This window comes from Pollicipes pollicipes, unplaced genomic scaffold, assembly GCF_011947565.3.
Source record: "Pollicipes pollicipes isolate AB1234 unplaced genomic scaffold, Ppol_2.1 Scaffold_3447;HRSCAF=4054_pilon_pilon_pilon, whole genome shotgun sequence".
Lineage (NCBI taxonomy): Eukaryota > Metazoa > Arthropoda > Thecostraca > Pollicipedomorpha > Pollicipedidae > Pollicipes > Pollicipes pollicipes.
Window position 1 is genome coordinate 15334901 of NW_023596297.1, and position 17836 is coordinate 15352736.

The 17836-nt window shown below is 60.5% G+C and overlaps 2 protein-coding genes across 3 annotated transcripts in view; both read left to right on the plus strand.

The window, feature by feature from the left end:
* The first annotated feature begins 617 nt into the window (after positions 1 to 617).
* LOC119092189 (cocaine esterase) lies at positions 618 to 4806 on the plus strand. The gene is made up of 8 exons (XM_037215165.1): positions 618 to 632; positions 1611 to 1664; positions 2045 to 2165; positions 3052 to 3080; positions 3172 to 3291; positions 3346 to 3639; positions 3889 to 4134; positions 4195 to 4806. Exons 1-8 carry the CDS (start codon positions 618 to 620, stop codon positions 4804 to 4806), a joined length of 1491 nt encoding a protein of 496 aa, XP_037071060.1.
* A 5469-nt stretch (positions 4807 to 10275) lies between these two features.
* Positions 10276 to 17836, plus strand: part of LOC119092079 (putative serine--tRNA ligase, cytoplasmic) — a 10210-nt gene continuing 2649 nt past the window's right edge. The window contains exons 1-9 of one of the 2 annotated variants that reach the window (XM_037215052.1): positions 10276 to 10521; positions 12438 to 12579; positions 12798 to 12868; positions 13234 to 13341; positions 13915 to 14049; positions 14337 to 14633; positions 16091 to 16312; positions 16778 to 17065; positions 17594 to 17723. In XM_037215052.1, coding sequence (XP_037070947.1) covers positions 12444 to 12579; positions 12798 to 12868; positions 13234 to 13341; positions 13915 to 14049; positions 14337 to 14633; positions 16091 to 16312; positions 16778 to 17065; positions 17594 to 17723 — 1387 coding nt within the window. In that variant the 5' untranslated portion in view covers positions 10276 to 10521; positions 12438 to 12443. The remainder of the gene's footprint in view (positions 10522 to 12437; positions 12580 to 12797; positions 12869 to 13233; positions 13342 to 13914; positions 14050 to 14336; positions 14634 to 16090; positions 16313 to 16777; positions 17066 to 17593; positions 17724 to 17836) is intronic. The other variant, XM_037215053.1, reaches the window with a different exon arrangement.

The following is a 17836-nucleotide window of genomic DNA, read 5'->3' on the forward strand; positions in this document are numbered from 1 at the left end:
ACCCGACTACGCAAACCCACGGTACTGGGCACTGTCACCGCAGCGCCTCACTAACCCGGCTTGCCCTACGCTAACGCCGCCGCGGTCAGCCCTGACTGTTTCTCCTCGTCTGAACGCGGACTCGGACCGGCGCGTGACCCTGGCTTCGGCCGCGGCGGCCCGCTGACGCCCGTGCGCACGCCGACAGGTGCCGCAGAGCTAGAGCCGCCGCCCCCTCCGCTGCCCACGTGTCCGCCGCCCGCCCGCACCCCCTCGCCGCCTGCGTCCCCGTCTCTGTTACCCACCCAGCCGCCGCCGCCGCCGCCGCCCCCGCCGCCAGAGGGCGCCCGCCAGGCGTCTGCAGACCCGGTCGCCGCCCCGCCGCCATCTAGTCAGTAAGTGTACGTATGTTCCGTCCTGTTTCTTGGCTGCTCTTTCCACACGGCGCTCTTCTTCCAGCTGTCCCCGGCTCTGTATGCATTGGTCTTGCTCACTAGTGTGACTAACGCGCCCACCTGCTCACTCGCTCAATTGCCCACAAGAGCTCGGAGGATGTTAGTTTTTCATCTGGGTTAACCATCTTCATTTTTAGTTGAGGCTGGCGCACGCATTGGGACATGTAAATCTGACGTAGAACTATGAACTCGTGCCTGGTAGATCAGCTACTAGCTACTTCGTAGACCCGTACACCAGTATCTTTCTGCAGTGGCATACCCGCTTCGTTGGCATGACCTGCCCCCATTTCCCACGTGTGTTTATCGAATTTCAGATCCTCCCGGTGATCAGGGTATGTATGCGTATGCACTTGTCCGCCTTCGATGTAATTTTCGACACGATTAAACCAAAACACCAACAAACACAAGCACCTTCGACCGTTGTTCTGTTTTTAACACCCCTGAGCCTTGTGGTTTGCGGGCGCTCAGACTGAGATAGCCGCTCAGTCTTTCCTTGTGCATGATGTTCGACGATACATACTAAGTCCTGCACTAATATATGGCATGCTCCCAGCACATGACACTTCTTAGCTGCCTGGCTTACTTACTTTGCTCCAATGGTGGGTGCACGCGGTGACTTTAGACGATATTGCGTTGTGGATGACTCACTGTTGAAGGTAATGTCTGCTATTACTCAGCGTGTGGGCCCCAGCCCGGTGCAGCCAGTCCTGTGACGCAGCGAGCCAGGTCGTCCCTTGCCGTGTGCCGCTGGTGCTGCGACCTGCCGGCTCAGTGTGTCCCGGTCCTCCGGCACCGTGACCTGCGTTTGGTCCGGCGGGCCTGACGCAGCACCGCTAGCGCTGTGACCTCGGTCGGGTCAAGCCGGCAGTTGTGGCTGCGCATTCCTGTGACCTGGCCAGGTCAGGTGTTCCCGGGCTACGTTGCCTGTCGGTTTATCCGCAGCGCCGTGACCCGTGTCGAGTCAGGCCCTCCCGTCCTCTGGTCTTGTGCCGCGCGTCCGGCCGGCTCTGGTGCCGTGACCGGACGGGGTCCGGCGGCGGCCGGTCTGACCGGGCCGGCCGCGCCCGCAGGACGCCCGCCGGCCGGCCGGTGCCGGACGCTGAGCCGGCCGGCGGCGGCGCCGCCCCCCGGCCCGACGTGTCGCCGCTCGTCGTCGCCATCATCCGCACCGACGAGGACGAGGTGAAGAGGCTGCTCGAGGCGTCGCCCGACCTCACCGAGCGGACCCAGGTGAGCGGCGCCGCGGGGCGGCGGCGCCCGGGCCGCGCCTCCGGACAGTGGCGGCCTGCCAGGAGCGGTCGGAGGTGGCAGATCGATGCGAGCTGGCTTTAACAGCAGAGAGGGGCAGATTGACGCGCTCGGCGCACTGGATGTAACCGGCTGGACGGTTGTGCTCTTGTGTTTGCGGCATGCCGATTCGAGTACCTGCTGGGGCCATATCATCATGCCAAGGGGACGTGAACCGCTGGCATGTTCGACCGCACGGACGCCAGACCGCGGTCGTTCCCTCGGGCTGGGTTGTGTCGCGACTGCGCGCTGGCGACGGCCGAGAGGGCCGCCGCGGCGCCCGCCCTGACCGCCGACCGTGACCTGGGCTGACGGACCTGCAGGACGGCAACAGTCTGTTCCACCTGGCCGCCTCGGTGGGCTCGGCCGGCTGCCTCCGCCTGCTGCTGCAGAAGTGGCAGATGGTGTACATGACCACCGACATGATCCCCGTCCTCACTGAAGGTGGGTCAGCGCCCGGCCGGCTCGCCCGCCCGCCGTCACCGTGGCCGCCGCGTGAGAATGGTGGCGGGTATTTGCTGAGGCGAAAAACTCGGATTTATGTATGATATCGTCATTATAACCGCCATTGTGTGGCGGAGCGAGCACGATCGGCGTGACGTCTGTTCAGTGGCATCACTGTGCGGGGCAAAGGCGAAGGGTACGCGATCGTGGTGAGGTGCTGACGATACACAGGCGACGTGGTGGCGGCAAAATATCCACAGATGTTATATAGATTTACGCTGATGGCGCGGGGTAGGCCTCTCCGAGAAGAGCCAGGTGGAGACGGGAAGGCGGCTGCTCCCTGTTTATTGACGCCAAGCTCCACAATGGGTGGTATCGAAGTCAAATTTACGAGTGTTTCAAGGGCTCTGGCTAGCAGGGGCAATCGCCCTAAAGTGAGCTTCCTTGATTTAGGCCGTTTTTACATGTGCCTAGTGCAATGTTTTTTATCAGTTATCTACCCATTACTATGCTTTGCTTGGTGCTGTCCTGTAAAATGGTGGGCCTTTGTTTGTCGCAATAATCGAAATTATGTACAGTTGAATGTACAGGGAACTAGTGTCTGTGTCCTTCATTACCAAGCTGCCAGACGTTGGTAATGCGTTTTTTTAACAGACAGGTCAGTGGCTGTCGATGCCTGTGCCGGCCATTAAACGGGCCGTCATTGGGCGGGCGGCCATCTGTTGTCGGATGACTAACCTTTGGACTCCCGGCTCGGTGGCCTGGTCGCGTTTTTGCTCTCGATCGGTACACTTGCGCGGCCGGCGCGCGCCACTGTCGCCATCGCCGTCGGTGCCGCGCGCCCCGGGGCCGGCCAGTGCCCACCTGAGCGTCCGCGATGCCACAGCCCGCTCTCGCTCGGACGCTGCTCCTCCTGTGCGCCGCGGCGCCGCTGGCGGCGGCGGCGGCGGCTGCGGCGGCTGCGGAGGCTGCGGAGGCGGACCGCCCGCGGGTCCGCGTGGCCGAGGGCGAGCTGCTGGGCACGACGGAGACGAGCGTGGCCGGCCGGCAGTACCTGGCGTTCCTGGGCGTGCCGTACGCGCGGCCGCCGCTGGGCGACCTCCGCTTCCGGCGCCCGCTGCCGGCGGCCGGCTGGAACGGCACGCGAGACGCCGGCCGGCCGGCGCCGCCCTGCGCCCAGCTGTACGTCGGCGCGTTCCGCGGCGACGAGGACTGTCTGTACGCCAACGTGTACACGCCGGCGCTGCCCGGCTGGTTTTCGTCGGCGCGCGACGTGTTGGTCGTCATCCCCGGCGGCGCGTTCAACTTCGGCTCGGCCGGGCCCGAGCAGCTGGGCGCCGGCCTGCTGATGGACGAGGACCTGGTGCTCGTCACATTCAACTACCGCGTCGGCCCGCTCGGCTTTCTGACCACCGAGGACGAGCACGCGGCCGGCAACTACGGCCTGCACGACCAGGTGCAGGCGCTGCGCTGGGTGCGCGACAACGTGGCGGCGTTCGGCGGCGCGCCGGGCCGCGTCACGCTGATGGGCGAGAGCGCCGGCGGCGCCTCCGTCCACCTGCACATGCTGTCGCCGCTGTCGCGCGGCCTCTTCCGCCACGCCGTCTCGCAGTCGGCGTCGGCGCTGTCGTTCTGGGCGGTGGGCCGGGAGCAGCGGCGGCTGGCCGAGCGGCAGGCGGCCGCGCTCAGCTGTCCGACTGACGACTCGCGCCGCATTGTCGAGTGCCTGCGCGCGGCGCCCGCGCGCAGGCTGATCGACACGCTGGAGCCGGCCTTCCGGCGATGGTCCATCTACCCGCTGATGTTCGCGTATCGGCCGCGGGTGGAGCGCGACGTGGCCGACGCCTTCCTGCCGGAGGAGCCGCGCACGCTGCTGGAGCGCGGTGAAATCACCACAGTGCCCTGGCTGGCGGGCGTCAACCGCGACGAGGGCGGCACGTTCGGCTGCTTCAGCCTGGCCAACGCGTCGGCGCTGGAGACGCTGCGCCGCCGGCCGGACGCCGCCGGCCCCGTCTGGCTCGGTCTGGAGGCCGAGGCCGATCCGGCGGCGCTGTACCGGCGCGTGCGGCGCTTCTACTTCGGCCGCCAGCGGCCCGGCCTCACCACGGCCGCCGCGTTCGTGCGCGCCGAGGGCGACCGGTACTTCGTGACGGGCGTGGACGCGGCGGTGCGGCTGCAGGCGCGCCACGGCGCGGCGCCCGTCTTCAAGTACGTGATGGAGCAGCGCCCGACCGTGCCGTTCCCGGCGGTGCTGGCCGAGCGACTCGGCAACAGCGAGCTGCCGTTCTTCCCCTGGGGCATCGCGCACAAGGACGAGCTGCGCTACCTCTTCACCGGCTCGTCGTTCCCCGAGAGCGAGCAGGACCGCCGCTTCGCGCGCGCGCTCACCAACGTGTGGGCGACGTTCGTGAAGACGGGCCGGCCGGGCACCACGCTGCTAGCGATGCCTGAGTGGCCGCCGTACGCGGAGCAGACCGACGTGCACATGCGCCTGTCGGAGGAGCCCAGCCTCGGCACGGCCGCGTTCGGCGAGCGGCTGCAGTTCTGGCAGGGCCTGCCCATCGCCGAGGGGTGGAGGCTGTCGTACCGCCGGGACGGCAGCGATGAGGAGGAGGATGCAGACAGCAGGGAGGAGCTGTAGACGGCGGCAGTGGGCTGAGGCCGGCTTCTGATTGGTCGTTCAGCCCCGGTGGGCTCAAACGCCTGCATAGTCGTACGGTTTACGTCGGTGATCTGTCCAGAGGAAACCGGTGTTGGCGCTGCGGCAGGAGTGACGCGGCCACCGACGCTCGTCCGCTGGCGGCGGCCCGTGGCGGGATCACTCCCACCTGGGGTGGGAAGACTGGGCTCGGTTTGCACGGGCCCGTGAGAAGAGCCGGAACTTGCGATGCCCCGAGCGCGATGCAGGGTCGCCGCGTTGTACGCACCGCTCCCTCCGGCATGTTCTGTGCAGAGGTCGCTGACCGGGCGAAGTAGGATAGAGACGGGCATTGGCGGGCTGCTATGCATCCCGCGATGCACGCTAATTGGGCTCTTCCCTGTAATCATGTTGGGTCGTTGAAATGAAGAGAGATAATTCGTGCTTGTATTTGGTTTTTCGATTTGTGCCGACAATGTGGAATAAAGCCCTGGTAGATGATTTACCAATTACAGTTATGTGATGTGATTCAGCAGCAGGCAACTAATAAATGCAAAAGAGAGTTAATTGCGGGTGGCGGTGGCGGTAATTGCGGTGGCAACACATCAGGTCTGTTCTCTTCGTGCCGCCTGCTGCGGCTGCGGTCTTCTCGTTCCACGTGGACAACCAAAGACGTGAATGTGTGCGCTTTCCCGGCCGGGTATGCTCCGGGACCAGCGAACTGTTCACCAGTGGAGAGCTGAGTGCGGCGGACTCTGGTTCCTGATCCTTGACGGCTGACCGCCCGGCCGCCCCTTGGTGCACCTCTGAGACGGCGCGTCGCCCTGACGCGTCTCCGCCCGTCCGCCGCAGCGAACCTGTCTGGCAGCACGGTGCTGCACCTGGCCGCCCTGCGTGTCTCGGACCAGCACCTCCGCACTCTGGTCGACTACTGCCCCCAGCTGAAGATGGCGCTGCGCAATCAGCTGGCCACCAACCTGCGTCAGCTGGCCAGCCCCGAGTGCCTGCTGTACCTGGACAGTCTGGGTACGCGGCGGAGACCGGTCACGCCCGCTTGTCTTCAGTGGTCCATCGCCACTTGTGTAGCTGTGTTTTGACTGAGCAATCGCAGCGGCGGGAAATCCATGCCACTGGCTAACGCAGCGGCTTCAGGCCTGATTGGGCGGACGCATGGCCAGTCAGAGGTCACAATTTTGTTCACAGCCACATAGTACCTCTAAAGCAAATGTGCGGGTTGGAGCAGGCTAAGCTATGCAGCCGACGGCCAGCCCGCTGTCCCTGGCCGTGGCAGGCGTCAGGATGTGAGGACAGAGTTGGCTGACGCCCGTGCCGACACCGACAGGCGACAGCTTAGAACGGCTGTGCACGGTGCACATCGCGTGCCAGCTGACCGGCAGCCGCCACGTCATCGGCCAGGTCAAGGTCGGCGCCTCGGCCAGCTGGCAGTGGCTGACTCAGTCGCTGTTCAACCTGCTGATCCGACACCTGCAGGCGCTGCACAGGTGGGCGGCCGGCTGTGGCTGGCGGCGGCGAGCGGCCGTGAGCGCGCTCGTTGCAGATGGGACCTTTGTTGCGATGCGGATCCGTCGGACCATCGTCCTGCCGGTGCATTGCGCTATGTTGTTTGTAACTTTGTTGCTTCTCAGTCGGATGCGGAAAGCGCGCTCGTTTTTGCCTGGGTGTCAGGGTGGGGTACCAACCGTACCGTACCGTCACCGTACCAGTGGGGTACGGTGACGTCACTTCCAGGCTAGAATGCCCGCACCGGCACATGCCACCGGCATGTGCCAGTCATCAGCGCGTTCTTTGACGACGGCTGATTACCGTCCAGGTAGCGCCTGGGGCTCTGCGTTTCCGCACTCCCCCCCACCTTCCGCCTGCGGGTCATCCCCGTAGGGCGTTAACCGTGATCGCCCGTCGCCGCACGGGCACGCTTCAAAACCTCAATCCCCACACGTTTCGTTTGACCCCTGGTTGTCGATCTGTCGCCTTGCGGAAGCGAGGACCTGCCACCGCACGCGCCGCTGGCGAACTGCCAGCTCCACGGGTCTGACCGCCTTCTCGCAGCGCTGCGCTCATTTGCGATGACTTGCCGCCACCCGCATGACCGCCTCTGATTCGCACCTCCCAGTCTAACCGGTCGGCGGTGGTCGCCGTCGCAGGGCGTTCAGCGAGGAGCGCGTGGTGACGCTGACGCGGCAGCAGCGCAGCCGCTCCGACCCGTTCCCGGACCGCGGCCAGGCGGCGTCGCTGGGCGTGACGCCCGACGCCGTGCTCCTGTTCAGCGCCGGCAGCCACCGCTGGCGACGGCCCGACCCCGGCGCCGGCTCGCGCACGCCCCACCAGACGCTCTGCGACCTGCAGGTGGACGACGTGCTGGTGACGCTGCGGCCGGCCGAGGACGCCGCGTACGCCGCCGCCCTGCCGCTGGGCGTCATCAACAACTACGTGCGGCTGGTGAGGCGCTGCGGTGGCGGCCGCGGTCGGATGCCGTCGCGGGCTGGGGAGCTAGCTGGGCTGATCGATGATCTGAGGGCGGGTTTAGGTCACCAGGCGGGTCCGGCCTATAGTCCAATTCCGTATGTTTGTTTTGCTTTCAGCCAGACGTGTGGGGATTGAAGACGAGAGCTTCGATATGAACTTGTAGTCGGCGTAAGTTTAACTCGTTTTTGAGAGGTGCTTCGGTTGCCGTGACCCCTGTCAAGCCGGAGACAAATCAAGTGCCGCCGCGGTGTCGCTGCCCTCCGCCCGCCTCCCCGACCGCCGCATGGCGCCGCGTACCGCGCTGCTCAGCACTAACGCCATCCGCTGCCCGGCGCCCGGCAGCTGGAGGGACACCACACGCTGATCCTGGACGTGCCGGACGGCTGGGACCGCGAGCTGATGGGTCGCGCCGTGCTGGCCGCGCTGGCCGCCCAGCAGCCGGACCTGACGCTGGGCCGGCTGCCGGCGGACGCCGACGCCGCCGCCGCCGCCGACGGGCCGCCGGTGATCGCCCACCTGGACCCGGTATCGAGCGCGGCCGAGGCGGCGCGCCGCGCCGCCCTGCTGCCGCCCGGCTCGTTCCTGCTGGCGGCCGGCGACGGCGTGGAGCCGGCCGGCGGCGCGCTACCGCTGCTGCAGCTGCGGCCGGAGGCGGCGCCACTGGCGGCGCTGCCCGGCCGCCGGCTCATGCGACGCCTGCTGGTGGCCACCGGCGGCACGGCGCCGCCGCCAGAGGACGCTGTGTTCCGCACGTGCCGCTGGGCGGCCGGGCTCAGCGGGCGGCTGCAGGCGGCGGCCGCGCGCCGCCGCCTCCAGCTGGCCGCGCCCGGCCCCGAGGCGTGGGCGACGGCGCGCGTCGAGGCCGGCGAGCCGTGGCGTCTCATCCGCTGGGTGCAGCGGCTCTGGGAGACGGACGTGGTGGCGGCCGTACGCGGCGCGCTGGCCGAGCCGGCGCTGCTCGAGGAGACGCTGGTGTACCTGCGCGACGCCGCCGTCGCCGAGGACTGCCCGCTCAGTGGCACAGGTCGGTGCCGCCGCTGCCGGCCGCTGCCGGACCGGGCCGGCTGCCGACCGAGGCTGGCAGGGCGATGCTGCCGGACCGCCGGCGGCCGATTTGATCAGTGCGTTACGGTCCTCAGTTGTTTGTGAGTTCTGCGACCTCGATAACCCGATCTGCTCCTAGAATGACGTAAAGATATTCCTACAATAACTCGCCTTCCACGTGTGCACTGGCGTGGCTCAGCTAGAGGCGCGCCATGATGTGCTGGGGTGCGTCGCAGGCCGTGGCCGCGTGGGATCGCGCCGCACCCGCCGCCGACAGTGGCCTCAGTACACGCGTCCGCCCGTTTTCAGACCGGGAGTACCTGCTCTCGTCGTTCGAGTGTCGGCCGTCGGAGGCGACGGCGGCGGCCGGGCCCGACCCGTCCGGCTCGCCGGGCAAGCGGCCACGCACGCCGCGCCACGCGCTGCGCGGACTCGGCCCGCTGCTTAAAAAGCTGCCGGCTTCGCCGCGTCATGGCAAGGACAGCTGAGGCGGCGGCGGCCGGCCGGCCGGCTACGGGCGCTCCGGGGCGGAGGGACGCTGCGGCGCGCGCTGTGAGGTGCTCGTGACGGATAGCGGGCGGCCGACGCTTGAGTGGGCCTGCGGGAGGACCTGAGGCGCCGGCCAGGCCCGCCCATCACCGTTGTGTAGTGTCTCCCTTAGATGCGGTGGCGGTATCTAGTGGCCGGACGCCGAGTTGTGGTCTCGCGGGGCGGCCACCAGGGCGGGCGGCAGGCCGAAGGCGTATCCGTGGCGTGTGAGTGCGGCCGGCGGCGTACGAACTATGGTCAATGTGGGCGCGCGGCTCTTTCGGTGTGAATTGTACAGGGTACTGGAGCAACGCGGGATTTGCTGTACCCTTAGAGGGGTCAAGAAGGGGCCGTGGAGTGGGGCTGCTGCTGGATCTACTTGTATGCTATATTTTTTAACTGTAATGCGTACCTGACTGTGGTGGCGAGGGACGGGGTACACGGTTTCCACGCCAGGTTTCGGTTTGCGTCGGGTCTGTTGAAAATATCTGTTTTTTTACTGGACATGAATCGTCAGATTCGTTTATTTTTATTTTCTTTGCTAGTGTGGGAATTGTGTTTGTGTAATTTATGACGCGTTTCCACTTTTGATTGTACATGTGTTTCTAACATCAAAGTATTTTCTAGTCATTTGAGATATTAGCGCGTTTGGCAATTGGCGTAGCGAGGAAGAGCTTGGCTCCGCCTGTCCTGTTCACATGTGTAGATAAGCTGCATGCTCTCTTCGTCTCTCAGTCTTTGTATCATATACAGCCATACAATAAATGGAATAGTATTTTGATGACCACGAAATGATGCGTGCGGTCGGGCTGGGTTGTGTCACGCGTTAGTTGTTGCCGCGTAGCCCGTGCACAGCTGGCTGAATTCATAGTACTTGTCATGGGGCTAATACTGCGTCATGGGGGTGCAGCTTGGCAATTCATGGGACCTCGTTTCCTTAGTTGAAGATGTCGGCGGTACCGGAATCATTGCATGTCTTCCCTGTCAGTGTCGATTCTCAGCACACATAGGTAGCACGCACGTAGGTGGTTTAGGCGTTGCATGAGCAGTTTACCTGCTCCCCGCACCGACCTGGCCATGTTCAGCTTTCGGCTCCGTGAAACCACTGAGTCAGGAACGGGGCAGAAATCGTGCGTTTGATATCGTGGGGGGAGGGGGCGGTGCATGCGGCCGTGTCCCTAGTATATCCTACGTATGAGCAGCCAGTTCTTGAGTTTGGTTTCTAACGTCTCAACAGGTTTAGCTCGCTGGTAAATATGCGATTTTTGCGTTGGTGGGGCCGTTCGTCAATCCCATTGTTCCCCATTTTTTCATCAGCTTGCTGAGCTCGCGAAACAGCTGTCACATTCCGCCTTGCAACTTTCGTCACGGGGGCGTTACAAATGACTAATTTGGCACTTGCGCAGGGGAGGCGCTTGCTTTGTGAGGAGGTTACGAGCCCCCGGATGTCAGGGAGTGGTCGGCCAGTGGCTTAAAGCAAGGATTTTACGAAATTGCACCTGTGCGGGGCCTTAACCTGTGAGAAGCCATCTGCAAAGCATTGCCAGTTATTGGAAAAGCATTTTCCGAAATATCAAGATTTTTATGTGCGTTATCCTGTCACGGCAAGCCGGTAATCATCCATCAGTACCCAACCCGACGTGCCATCTTATGACAGCATAGGTATTTCTTCATTACCTAGGGACATAAGCACCTGTAACTCTTGGGATACATGCCACTCCCTTAGCAAATTAATGGTGTGCGCCAGGATGTATAGGGCTAAAGCTGACTAAAGGATTTGGGACCCAAGACTTAGAAGACAGAACATGGAATTGTTTTACCACGTGTGCACACAATAAATTGTATGTGCCCGTGACTTCCTGCAATCAGTTTCCAGTGAAAAGTTTTGGATGGCACCCCTCTGTTGTAGAATTCTTCCCATGCCTGTGCCTTCACTATTCAGTGAATGTGTTATTGTATGCAATAAGGCTTGGCTTTTGTGATTTGCAGATGGGATTTGCATATGGGGAATAAGAGGGTGGTATAGTGTGTGGAAATATTAGACTAAGTATTAGTCTTACAGATGGAATGATATTTTGTGGTTTATCGTCCTTGTCTGTCGTGCTGGTGTGTGTGAACATGGTGGCAGTGCTTGACTCCTGACCTGTAACTTTGGCTGGAATTGACATTGTTCACAGGTGCTTTCAACCAGGCTGGAACCCTGGATAATATAGAATGTACATGAAATAATTATGTGATGTCCTGGTCATGTATGGTACAGCCATTTTCAGCTTTCAAATCAGTTTTACTGAGCATTAGTTTTTGTCAATTGAATTTGGCTTTGAACCTTTTTTCAGGGCTGGCTGGAGCTTTTTCTTCCCCCAATTTAAGTTTGTTTGCTAAGTTTAATAAGTTTGCTTCAAATTTAGCTTTATCTTCTGCAACAGCTGGTGGTGACCTCAACTTCAACATTTGAAGCTTGGAGCAACCACTGCTGTTGCATTCAGAGAACAAAGTTAGAAGCCACTGGTGGCAGGTTCTGCTTCATGTTTCAAAAATAAAAAAACAAGTTTCATTGTTCAGCCACTTGGGCGACTGGGTTGTCAGTATTTGTCATTTTGTCAATCTGCAGGGTCATGGTTAACCGCCTGTTGTCCCTCCTTGTTTATGATTGGCCATACGGCATTAGAAGACCGCATGGTTTGCTGCACAGGTCAAATGTCAGGGATTGCAGTCAAAGGGCAACATATGGACAGTCAACATATTGTGTATGAATGCAAAATTGTGTTGGTGGAGATGCTAGAGCAAGAATTCAGGTAGTATGAATTTAGAGTAATCTGCCCACAGTATTGAATGAACAGTTGAATGCTACTACAAGTGTTGCCACAATTGTCACTGATGGTGTTTCATTTTTGCAGTTTCAACATTCAAAACCATAGTTTTTTATAGATTCAATCTGAAATTTTTGAATACATGGATTTCTGGAATTAAAGCTCATGTTAAGCAGTGCTTATATGAGGCCTGACCCTACCATCCCATCATTCTATTACATTGCAGGTCAACAGCAGAATTTGATTGAAGTTAAATGTGCTGCTGGGTTCAGCATAGTCTGTATTGTCCTTTGTCGTCACTTGACCTTTAGTGCAAGCACTGAACCGTCCAGGGCAAATAGCAAGTGCTCAAAGCAACTCAGATCCGCTCCACCATGAATTTAATAGCAGGGATTCGGCCAGCTGCTTTGTTGAAAATATGTACTGTGGGTGACTTTGGCTTTGGTTTTGGCTCCATGTCATTGCCTTGGCTTCAAATTTGACTTCAGCCATTGCCTAGCCCTGTTTCCCTGCATAATACTGGTAATTAGTTATTCAAGACCTGGTAAGACAGGCTATTGAGCCATAGATAGCTTAATACTGCAAGGAAAGTTACAGAGAGGGAACTGAGAAACTAATTTGTATCATGCTCGTGCAGTACTGACAGAGAGCTTAGGACATAATGTCTGTTCAATCATTGAGCATAACATATATTCAAGACATGGCTATTTATTGTCAGACCCTTTGGTGCAGGTTTCAGTGTTGCTGACAGTCAAGTTTTGGTTTCAGGTCAGCATGGTGCTGGACATTGACTTGTTTCGTGCGGAGAAGGGGGGTGACCCAGACAAGATTCGGAAGTCACAGCGTGACAGGTTCAAAGATGTCACCCTGGTCGACAGGGTCGTGGAACATGACAGCAACTGGAGGAAATGTAAGGCTGTGACCTGAATCAGATATTACTCAGATGACCTGATTGTTTTGCAATAAAGCATGCTGCAAATCATGTACATGATGTCCAGTTGTTTGCAACACATCAGAAGCTTCTATCAAGGCCACTTGTCTTCTCAATCACGGACTTGGAGACATTTATCATGTATTTGTTCTATGCGCTGGTACATTTAACAACTTAACAGTGCATTTGTTTTGCAGTTCGCTTTGATGCAGATAATTGGAACAAGCTTAAAAATGTTTGCAGCAAAACAATTGGAGAGAAAATGAAAGTGAGTACATTGTGTGATATGCTTACATTGTGGCTAGTTTCTGCACACTCTTGAGTTTCTGCATGTGCAGTTGTGTAAATCATGCTGCTTTAGTTCCCAGCTGAAACTAAAAAGGTTTAAAAACATACTGCTCACCTTGCATGACAGTTCTCTCTTGCTGAAATGCTGAGCTCCTCTCTGCATGTTTATTTGGCCTACAGGCGAAGTTGAAGGTGGAGCTTTTGTCAGCACAGCACTGGATCAAGCAATGTGTATGCCATCATTTAACTAAATGCATTGCCTTGCTGTTGCTAGACACAGTCAGAACAATGGTGCTGACAGCATCGCCTCCGCCCTTGACCCGCGCCCCGCACGGACCGCTTCAGAGGAAGGAGACGCCGGGCGACGACGACACGCTGCCGGAGCTGGTGACCCTGCAGCTGGCCCAACTGACGGTGGACCACCTGCGGCCGCTCACCGTCACACAGCTCAAGGTCGGTCCCGGCCCGGGGCGGCCGGTCCCCTCAGCGGCTCGCGCTGGGCGCCGCTCGGGGCGGCCGCGGCGCGTGGTGCTGTTCGCGGTACAGGCTGTACGCCTGGTGGATGTTGTAGTCATAGTCGTATGGCGGGGACGTGTTTGGATGTTGTATGAGTCACTGCATGTTTCGGTGGCCATATTATGGCAATTTTCCAGTATGAAAGGTTGAAACGCTTAGGTCTTTGCTATTCACCGTTTCACCGCCCCGCCGCCACTTTTCACCGTTTTTACACCTGGCCCGGGCACCACTGTCCACCGTCGGTCACCACTGCCCACCCTCAGCCACCACTGTCCACCGTCTGTGCACCCGGCCATCACTATCCGCCGTCTCCATCCACTTACCCGGTCACCGCTGTCCACCGTCCCACCGCTCCGCCACCGTTGTCCACCAACTCACCGCTCCGTCACCGCTGTCCACCGTCTCGCCGCTCCGTCACTGCTGACCACCAACTCACCGCTCAGTCACCGCTGTCCGCCATCCCGCCGCCCGGTCACCACGGCCCGCTCTGTCACCGCTGTCCACCACCAGAGGGTGCGCCAGCTGCTGGACGAGGAGATGGCCAAGACGAGCCAGGCGCTCGAGCGCAGTGTTCAGGAGCGGGACGCGGCGCTCGCCAACATCGGCAACCTCCTGCATCCCTCCTGTATCATCAGCAACGATGAGGTGAGGCTCCCCGTGCCGATGGGCGCGTGCTGCTGCTGGAAACTGCTCCGTCGGTTGGGTGCACCGGCACCGCCGGCCACACCACGCACACGACCGGCCAGGCGCGTATGCGCAATATTCGAACGCATGGCTGCGGCCAAGCAGTGATCACACCAAGACATTTGAACAACAACCGCTCCAAGCCCAAAGCCTCAGTCGTGCTCCGGCCTGGCCTTGCCCGTAGTGCTCCCGCCGCCGCTCCACCCCTTGTCGTGCTCTTCGCTCACCGCCGCCCTCGCCGCCGGCAGGAGAACAACGGCGTGGAGCGCACGTCGGGCGACTGCGCCGTCCGGCGGCGCTACTCGCACGTCGACCTGATCCACATGATCGACGGCATGGACGGCGAGCGGGGCGCGGCCGTGTCGGGCGCGCGCGGCTACTACCTGACCGGGCCGGCCGTCTTCCTGGAGCAGGCCATCGTCCAGCTGGCGCTGCGCATGCTGTTGGAGAAGGGCTTCAAGCCGCTTTACACGCCCTTCTTCATGCGCAAGGAGATCATGCAGGAGGTGGCCCAGCTCAGCCAGTTTGACGACGAGCTGTACAAGGTGAGCGTGGTCGGGGGCCGACCCGGGGAGGTGATCAGCTCAGCCAGTTTGACAGCGAGCTGTACAAGGTGAGCATGGTCGGGGGCCGACCCGGGGAGGTGATCAGCTCAGCCAGTTTGACAGCGAGCTGTACAAGGTGAGCATGGTCGGGGGCCGACCCGGGGAGGTGATCAGCTCAGCCAGTTTGACAGCGAGCTGTACAAGGTGAGCGTGGTCGGGGGCCGACCCGGGGAGGTGATCAGCTCAGCCAGTTTGACAGCGAGCTGTACAAGGTGAGCATGGTCGGGGGCCGACCCGGGGAGGTGATCAGCTCAGCCAGTTTGACAGCGAGCTGTACAAGGTGAGCGTGGTCGGGGGCCGACCCGGGGAGGTGATCAGCTCAGCCAGTTTGACAGCGAGCTGTACAAGGGGAGCGTTGGTCGGGGGCCGACCCGGGGAGGTGATCAGCTCAGCCAGTTTGACAGCGAGCTGTACAAGGTGAGCGTGGTCGGGGCCGACCCGGGGAGGTGATCAGCTCAGCCAGTTTGACGACGAGCTGTACAAGGTGAGCGTGGTCGGGGGCCGACCCGGGGAGGTGCCCGGCTCAGCCAGTTTGACGACGAACTGTATAAGTTGAGCGTGGCTGGCGACTGACAAGGCCTCTACCACCCGCTGCAGCTGGCTTGTGTACCCTGCAAGAGCTGAACTGAAACCCACTGTAGGAGGAATGGTAGCATGCCGGCACACAGATCCAAGTGCAGAATGGGCCAAACAGATGCGGAATGGCTCATCGGATTGTGATTTCTGCAGAAGTGGTGTAGGTGTGATATACAAAACGCGGTCCTTATTATCTCACTTCAGTAGATTTTCCGAACGTGGGTTCAAAACATGCCACTGACTTGTATATGTGTCAAGAATGTCATGATTTTTCCGTAGTCCTGGAATGCCAGTTTGTAATTATGTCTCGCGTGATGGGACGGCTTCATACGTGATGTGTTGTGTGCTCAGACTGCACACAAACGCGTACCAAATCACGCGGCCGTCTGTGGTGTCACAACATCCATGCTCTCTCGGCTGGCCATGTGTGGGTGTGGCAGCATCCATCTTCCTTCGACTTTCCGTCTGTAGTGTGGCAACATCCATCTTCCTTCGACTGTCCGTCTGTGGTGTGGCAGCGTCCATCTTCCTTCGACTGGCCGTCTGTGGTGTTGCAGCATCCATCTTCCTTCGACTGGCCGTCTGTGGTGTGGCAGCATCTCTCTCCCTTCGGGTGGCCGTCTGTGGTGTTGCGCGGTGCGACAGTCCGGCCATATTGCGCTCTGGGCATGTGATTTTTATGGAAAAAAATTATGCCTACAGGGTGATCTTTGTTTTCTGCAAATGCCAAAATATGTCGCTGAAAGCTATTCCATTGTTCGTTTTTTTTGCGAATGAACGCGACCAAGCGAATCAGCAGCATGCCGTGCTGTGCTCGGCAGGTGGTGGGCAAGGGCAGCGAGCGGGGCGACGACGCCTCGGTGGACGAGAAGTACCTAATCGCCACGTCGGAGCAGCCGATTGCGGCCTTCCACCGGGACGAGTGGATCCCGGAGGCGACGCTGCCCATCCGCTACGCGGGCCTCAGCACCTGCTTCCGCCAGGAGGTCGGCTCGCACGGCCGCGACACGCGCGGCATCTTCCGCGTGCACCAGTTTGAAAAGGTAGGCGCCGCGCGCGGGCTGGCGGCGCGCTGTGCGCTCACGTGCGGCGGTGGAGCCGGACGGAGACGGGCGCCGTCCGTATGGAGTGAGATGGCGTGATTGGGGCCTTTGTGGGGCGGGAGAGACTGGTGGCGAAACACCGCCGGAGTTTGCATTGTTCGTTATTCATAAACCTTGACCTTTTAATCGATAAGATGTTCATGTTGACCCGACCACGATCACGCATGTACTCAAATACGACTCGTAAGTTCTTTGGTCCATTGCATCGTTCCGTGGTGCCGCGGCGTGTGTTGGGCTGTATGCTGCTCTCTACCTGCCCCAGCCCGTCCCCGCCGTTTCCAGTTTTAGCATATTGTAGTGAAGCACAATATGTATGTATATCAGCATCTCGTGCTGAAGCCTGCTCCACTGCGCCGGCCCCAGCTGCGCCCCGTTGAGCTCATCTGGTCTCTCCCGTCTCGACAGGTGGAGCAGTTCGTACTGACTTCTCCGCACGATAACGCCAGCTGGCTGATGATGGACGAGATGATGGACAACGCCGAGCGATTCTGCCAGGCACTCAACATCCCCTACCGCGTGGTCAACATCGTCAGCGGCGAGCTCAACAACGCCGCCAGCAAGAAGCTGGACCTGGAGGCCTGGTTCCCGGGCAGCGGCGCCTTCCGCGAGCTCGTCTCCTGCAGCAACTGCACCGACTACCAGGCGCGCCGGCTGCGCGTCCGCTACGGACAGACGAAAAAGATGGGCGACAAGGTGAGCCTCAGAGGAGCGGCCGGCGCGGGCGGGTGTACAGTGCTGCGGTAGCTCGGGAGGAGGGGGGGGGGGGGGGGGCGGGGGGTCACTATTGGCTCGGCTGGCTGGTGTCCAGACGGTGCGACCGTTCAACGACAGGTTTGTTTGGATACGGCAGGGTTTTCGAAGAGCGGCTGCCAGAAGTGTCGTGTCCCGTGGAAAGGTCTTCGACAGTAGCAGATGACTGCTTGTGTGTTTTCCTTTTCAAGCGTGCCGGCATCTCTTGGAATCTAGCTCGCGGAACTTATGCACAAAGACACCTTGCGTGCATGTGATATTTGGATGATAGCGGACGACTGCCCTTCTGGTTAGCGGGAAGTGATGTGACCCATCTGGATTTGCAGAAGCACTGTTGTCAGCCCGTGTTTACATGGCTTGACAGATGCTAAATCACTTCGGTGATGGTGCCTTTTGATGTATCCCTCGCCCGCACCTCGCGAGTCCGCCTGTGTCCAGCGGCGGGACGGCTGATGGTGCTGCTCGCCGCAGGTGGACTACGTGCACATGCTGAACGCCACCATGTGTGCCACAACCCGGGTCATCTGCGCCCTGCTCGAGCTCGGCCAGACCGAGACCGGCGTCACCGTGCCCGAGGCGCTGCGGCCCTTCATGCCCGAGAGTGAGTACCCGGACTGGATTCTCATGGGGCAGGGGGGTCAGGCGGGCCTTGTCCGGATCTGAGCGGGCTCCTTGGTCGGTGGTGAGCGGGTGTTCGCTGGGCGCCGCAGGGCA